We start from the raw sequence: 7,512 nt of genomic DNA on the forward strand, positions 1-7,512 counted from the left end.
TTATAGTTTCAGTATTTCGTATCAGTGTCGGTGCAAATTAAAGCTAGGACGGGTTATAGTTTCAGTATTTCGTATCAGTCACTACCACATATTTGCTCTAACGTAACAGTTCTAACGCAACGCTTATGACCGTTGCGCTAGGTGTATATGGGGACGGTTTTGCAACGCTTTTAACCGCGACCAAAGACTTAAGACAACGGTTTACAAAAACCGCTTCGTTAGGCCCAATATGCTTTGGGCGGATTTTATAGGCTGGTTTGGGCTTAACTAAATATGTTATCGCTTAAACTAAATCTCCCTCCCTCCCTCTCTCTCAAATCGTCACCCATTTCTAAAATCTCTACCCCCTTTCTAATATCCGCTCCCAAAAGATCGCCATGGCCGAAATCATCTCTAGTTGTCGATCTCATCGCTGAGCTCGTCGCCAATCTCTTCGCCGTTTTCCGATCTCATCTTCTCCGATCTCAACTCTGATTTCGTCGTCGAGCTCGTAGCTAATCTCGTCGTCGAGCTGCTGGTCTCGTCTCCGATCTCATCTTCGATATCATCTTCGAGCTCGAAGCTAATCCCCAATCTTGTCTCCAATCTTGTTCGTGTGTTCTTCCTCATCGGTCTCATCGCTATCACTCTCCTTTCGACGCCCTTTCTTCCTCTGATAAAAATCCCCGCTTCTTTTGCCCTAACCCTTAAAAAAACTCTAATCACTGATTCAGCTCAAAAATATAAACTAATTAATTAAAAAAACTATGAAATCCTTCTTCTTCAATCCAATCGATGAAGAAGTACGGAATCCAACTTCGGATTCCTCCGGGGCACCAGAAGCAGAAGTTGTCGAAGCCCCCCTGTTGCTCCTCCTCCGGCCTTCGCTTTCAAAGACGACGATGAAGACGACGTTGAGAGGGAGATCTCTCGCCAAGCGACCAAGACCAGAGCTCTTCAAAAGGTAATTTACTGGGGGGGGGGGGTGGTACCAGCTTTAGAGTAAACCAAATGAATAGATCTTATTTGTTTCTTATGCTAGAAGTTTGATCCAAGCATCATACTAGAGCTAACTAAAGAGAACTTACTGGTAATTACTATAAGCATGCAGAAGCTACATGGGAATTACGTAGCAAAAAAATGCAATTTTCGAATGAAATAACAACCAATCTTCAACTACATTTTTGCAGGATGGCAAACGAAAAAGACAAACAATGTCATACTATACACGCTGCCTTTAAACAAATTTGTATCTAACATATGTTACAGACAAAATTTATGAACACCATAAGAATAAAAACCATACCTCTTTATATGGCATCATGATCATCAATTCCCAGGTTGCATTTTAGAATGTTGGAGGAATAGAAGTTTTCTGAGACCATCTCGTCCACAAAAATATTTCTAAGACAACTCCCGTAAGTGGAACAGAAAGGTTGATGCCATAACCAATTTTCCAAGAAGTTCCTGCAGCGCCAACATGGATCATGAGGTAAATGTTGACTACTGAGAGTAAGAAAGTGAGTCTCCCAACTCCATGATGGTACCAATTCCAGCGTCTACGGAATTTTGAATCAGGTGACATGCATACATGTTTTCTGCTAGAATTGCTGTTTCATGTTCTGAGCTAATTGCTGTTTTCTGATAGAGATTAATAAAGAAGAATCAAGAGGTGGAGATCAAGATGAAACAGACAGTGGAAATCAAGATGAATCAGATTAGGATTGGATGGAGGATACTCCTTAATTTGTCTTCAATACTTTGTACTTGTGTCAAGATTGGAATTAGATGTGTTTCTTATTTTTGAACTATGCAGGTGTTCTTATTGTGCTTGGGTTGGGAACTATGATGTTGTGAAAGCAAGATAAACAATGACAATTAATTTGTGATTCATCATAATGTAGGTCATGTTTACGTTGATTGTTTATATTCATTAGTAAATGTACAGATTGTTTATGTACTCTGGTAATGCCTTACTATCTATTTCTATGCAGATACCCTGGTACGCCAGACAGCAATGGTTGTCAAGTGTATGTTGCTGATGTACTACAAGAACAGTAGGGGCAGGAACTATCGTAAGCAGGTAGTTCGTTGTTCTACATTTTTATATTTGTCTAAGTGTCACCTACATCAGAAATAAGGCAATATTAAATCTTAGTAAGTGCTAAATATGATATAATGAAGCAGATAACCTTGAGGATTTCTGCTTGTTCATAAACCTAATGAGGGAACTAGTGCCTTTTTTAATTATTTATTATATTCATTTTAATAGGTCCTTGACTGCACATATTTTTCTTTGAAATCTTTCTACTGCAAATTTAGGTAGTCAAAGTATACTAAATTTACATTCCATTATCAGTAGTATCTATAAAAGTTTGTAACTGGTGGAAATGGTTGGACATAACTTTTGTGTCTGGGCATGTCAGAAGATCTAATTTTTGGTAGATAAGTTTATGCATTCTCATTTCGCTGATGAAACATATTCATTCTTCAAGAGGAAATAAACACCAACCTAAGTTAAAGTTTCTACATGCTTCATTTTTGTACGAGCGTGCATTTATGGTGCTTCCTTGTGTATTCAGTAACTTTAATTCCTTGAGCTGCCTTCATTTGATTAAGGATTTTTCTCATTTGCAAGGACTTCTTGCTTTCCAACAAAAGTTGTCAAGTGACATAATTATGTGGTATATCCAGTTAGGACTTCGATTTGCATGTTCCCATATTATCATATTTATTTTAAATTTCATATTCATTGAAAAACTTCAATAGATTTTCTTTTGAAGTTATTAATGTTGCATTTAAATAATACCTTCAATAGATTTTGGAGGGGAAAAAATTTCCTGACTTAATCTTGTTACGTAATTGTGGATGGCTATCAATAGGTTCAGTTCTTAATCTTATTTTAAGCTTTTGGATTCCAGGTTCAGTCGTTCCTTGCAGCATTGAAGGCATTGTCACGTAAAGAGGTGAACTATGGGTCACATGCCACAACAGAGCAGGTAAAATGTTCCTTCTGATTCCGTAGTTTAAAGTATGTAACATGCACTCTGTGTTTGTTTGTGTGCACGCACGTACATACAGTGTGTGTGTGTACATGCATTGCACGCATGTGCCGTTAATGGATTTGTTGATGTTCTGAATTGTAGTGGTCTGGATATGTGTCATGTGAACAACACACTAGCCAACACAGACTTAACCGTTCTCTAGACATGCACGTGGTATGGAATCTATGAATATTTTGAGACCATTGAAAATGGATTGTCATGGTATGGAATCTATGAATATTTTGAGATCTCTTGTTTGAGCTTGTGAGTTAAATGGCGAGTGCAACTTTGTTAAGTGCTTTACCTTCTCTTGAGTATAAGAATTTGTTGAGGACTTAAACTGTTTATTGGACATAACATGGGTGGCAGATGGCAGAGCTTGCCCTGTAAATATATAGGATTATCGTAGGTGCACTGAAGCATTTCTTCTCTTTGTAACTGATTTTGTCAATTCAATGATTTTGGTAATATACTAGCAACAACTACAAAGTTTTTGGCACTATGAGTACAATTTATGAAATGAGTTATTGTCAGGCTTAATTGCACGCCCTATAGTTTCCCCTACGTTGCACTGTATACCCTCACTTGTTTTTGGCAACAATTATATACCTTAATGTTTTTTAAACTTTCACTTATATACCCTCACTTGTTTTTGGCAACACTTATATAGCCTAAAGTTTTTAAAACTTGCACTTAAATACCCTATAGTTTTTAAAACTTGCACTTAAATACCCTAAAGTTTTAAAAACTCGCATTTAAATACCCATCGCAAATTTTAGCATGTTTGTCAGTTTTATACAAGTTAAAGAGAACAACCGTGAATTTTTGAAGCTCTAGAATCTAGAAGACGTAGACTTTATTCCTGTTATTTATCATATCGGACCACCTGAAATATATTCTTGATCTTCTATGATATTATGTTATCAATGGGAAATTTCAGTTGTTTTATGTCAAAGTGTGGAAAATGCAAGCCTGATATGCTTTTTCATAATGTCTGAGAGCACAGTACCTTGCCATGTACAGATATGTTGGGTTGTGGGAATTAGTAATTACTCTCTAATGAGTAGATATAGTTCAAGGACTGGAATTTATCAAGGACCGGAGTACTGAATAACCCAGTTACTTCATTGAACTGAGTTACTTCATGAACGTAACACCAGCGTCATTGGCACCAATTCTCCGATTGGATTTATACCAACTGGACCAAGTCTCTCTAGTGTCTGGGAGAAATCTAAGCATCTTTACCTACTTAAATGGCTAGAGCCTTTGGGTAACTTCAAAGTTTGTGTATGTGTCAGGTTTATGTCCCTTGAGCTGCTTTATGCACTTGTAGAACCTCATTTATCGTTCTTCTCTTGGTGCATGTATTCATAAGTTACTCTTTATTTGAAACTGGTTGACATGGTTCCAGAAAACTTTGTTAGCTACTTTCACTGTTTTGCTATCTAAAATATCCATTTGATTTCTTTTCTTTTCCTTTTCTATTTGATCAAATTGTGTGGCACTAGGAAAGAGGGGGCCGATAAAAGAGCATCTATCTATCTGAACTATAGCTCTAGCTGCTTCGTGGATATCATCAATGCATAATTCTGCTGCTAGCAAAGAATCATCATAGGATTTATTGGATTGGGTCACTGAGTATATTAGAAGATGTTGCTTCTGAGTTGATTGCGCGTTGATTTATGAATCTTTTGAACCGAAATTGATGAAAGCCAAGATTGAGATTGATACTGACAGGTTCCTAGTGAGTATTTGACATTGAGGAACAAGTTTTTGGAAACAAATAGAGAATATAGTCTTTGACCGAGAAGTTTCATGTTTTGTAATCAAATGTTGATGTACATTGTTTGAATGTTAGTTCGGTACGATATTTTCTGAGTTGAAATGTTGGTAGTGTGGATTTAATACTTTGTAGTTTTTATACTATACTGATGTATGTTGGCACTTATCATTATGGTTGATTATGCTCAACATTTTCACTTTTATATTGTGTATTAAAATTTGACTTGGCCATGTTCTTAAAAAGATTGTCCAGGTAATTGAATATTATATGATTTCGACGTAGGGAACCAAGAACAACTCAATCAGAGCCGTTGCAATAGCTCAATCAAAAACGTTGTAATAGCTCGATCAAAACTATTGCGATAGCTCAATCCAAACCGTTGCGTTAGGTTTTTTAAAACTGTTGTAATAGCTATAAAAAATCGCTGCAGTAGCTTAAAAACTGTCGCAATAGCTCAAGCAAAACCGTTGCAATGGCTTAAAAACCGCTTGCTTTTTAAAACCGTTGCGTTAGATCTTTTAAAACTGTTGTAATAGCTATAAAAAACCGCTGCAGTAGCTTAAAAACTGTCGCAATAGCTCAAGCAAAACCGTTGCAATGGCTTAAAAACCGCTTGCTTTTTAAAACCGTTGCGTTAGATCTTTTAAAACTGTTGTAATAGCTATAAAAAACCGTCGCAGTAGCTTAAAAATCGTCGCAATAGCTCAATCAAAACCGTTGCAATGACTTAAAAATCGCTTACCTTTTAAAACCGTTGCGTCAGATGCAGGGGCAACGGTTTAAAAAACCGTCGCAATAGAGTGCAAAACCGTTACGATAGAGGTAGGGCAACGGCAGCATATGAGGCGGTTTGAGAACCGTCGCACTTGCTCAAGGGTGACGGTTCCATGGCTAGCGCAACGGTTTTGAACCGTTGCGTTAGAGCAAATATGTGGTAGTGAGTATCGGTGCAAATTAAAGCTAACGAAAGCAAAGTAAATAAAAGAGAGGGAACATAATTAAATAGGAATCTTTTAAAGCGGGGGCAGGTGAGAACATCACAGTAATACTGGGGACACGTGCAGCATACATATAGGCGAGTTAGCGCAGGTGGGGATGATGTGAGCGTGTCATGTGTACGTGTGACTTGTGAAAACGACCACTCCAAGCCCTGATCACAAAGCAAGTACACAGAGATTAATTTCATTTGTACGCATCACAAACCTTATCTGATTGGACTTACTTTTTTAGGTTGGAATTTGCTTGGACTCACACTCTCCCCCTCTCTAGCTTTCTCATCTGCAGTGCCTTTTCGCCCCCCTAGCTACCTGATTATAGCTAGCTAGCTAGCTAGCTCACGATAACTCGTATCAGTACATCTTTGACATAACATACAACGGCCACTGCCCAGCACCCAATTACGAGGAAACAACGCACAGACGCACAAGGCACCATACCATAACTAATAAGTGATCGAGGACGTGCTTTTTTGGAAGAGGCTGGGTCTGCTGAGTCAAAATTAAGCAAAAAGGAGTTACAAAGAGCTACAGCTAGCTGATGGCTGCTTAACTACAGCTTTTGGGCGGGGGTGCCGGACGGGCTGCAACTGATCGAGTCGTTGCTGAACCACCTTACATATATATATATATAACTAACTAGTCAAGGATTACATACTAGTAGTAATAATAGTAACAGCAATAATAATACTGCTACTGGTATTGGAAGAGGCTGGGTCTGTCGACGAAGTCCAACTGATGAGTAGGAATCACGTTGAGTCTCCAAGAGAGGCAAGGCGACTGGTGATGATGATGGTGATGTTGGTCTTCATTAATGTTTTGGTACCACGGCGAGGATGCTGAGTTGCTGTTCCACGGATACTGCTGCTGCAGCCGAGATGATGATGACAGGCCAGTCGCGCTTTTTAAGTTTGCTGCAGCTGCTGTTGATGCTGCTGAGCGCCTTTCTTCTTTCTTGTACCGGATGCCGCAAGCGTTGCACAGAGACTGCACGCATTAATTTAATGTCAAAATGCGCGCGCACACACACACACGCATCAGTATTTATTAATCTCATCGTGATCACGCATGCCTAGTAACATTGTACATGCTATTATAATAGTAAATAAAAAGTAAGTAAGTAAATGATCGCGGTGCGCGTGTGTACGTGCCTTAGGACCCCTGGGCCCGTTCCTCCAAAGGGGAGTGGAAGTGGTGTCGCAGTTAGCGCACCGGCGAGCTAGAAGTAGAGGATCCGATCCTCCCAGGTTCGAAGAAGAAGCGGAAGCAGGATTAACAGCAGGCGATCGAAAGGCGGGTGCGGTAGCAGTACTGGGGTAGCACCGTTGGGCTCTGGGCTGATCTGCACTGATGTTATTGATGTCCCAGCAGAGGCTGTTTGGGGAGGAGCGGTTGATTAACATGGCAGAAGGCAGTAGCGGTGGAATTAGTGTGGCGGGTTGAAGGAGTGCCAAAGAGAGAGAGTGCAGATCGACTGATGCTGAAGGAGTAGTAGTAGAGTAGTAGCGCGTTTGGTCGGGCGCTGGATCCCATTTGGATCGCCTGATCGCTGAATACATTGGAACAACTGCATGGAGAGGAGGTAGTGCTGTTTTGCGCGTAGCTATTGGCACCGCTGCAGCATATAAATATATATAATATATATATATTATAATATATATATATATATATATGTATATTAATATATATATATCATATATATATAGAGAGA

At 39.2% G+C, this 7,512-nt stretch overlaps 1 protein-coding gene across 1 annotated transcript; it reads right to left on the reverse strand.

Annotated features, from left to right (window-relative positions):
- On the reverse strand, positions 6,279-7,312 carry LOC109844680 (GATA transcription factor 19-like). Its single transcript, XM_020413798.1, has 2 exons — positions 6,953-7,312; positions 6,279-6,788 (listed from the first exon to the last, which is right to left on the reverse strand). The coding sequence occupies exons 1-2, from the start codon at positions 7,202-7,204 to the stop codon at positions 6,495-6,497; spliced, it is 546 nt and encodes a 181-aa protein (XP_020269387.1). The 5' UTR covers positions 7,205-7,312; the 3' UTR covers positions 6,279-6,494.

This window comes from Asparagus officinalis, chromosome 1 (genome assembly GCF_001876935.1).
Source record: "Asparagus officinalis chromosome 1, Aspof.V1, whole genome shotgun sequence".
In the NCBI taxonomy this organism is placed as follows: Eukaryota; Viridiplantae; Streptophyta; class Magnoliopsida; order Asparagales; family Asparagaceae; genus Asparagus; species Asparagus officinalis.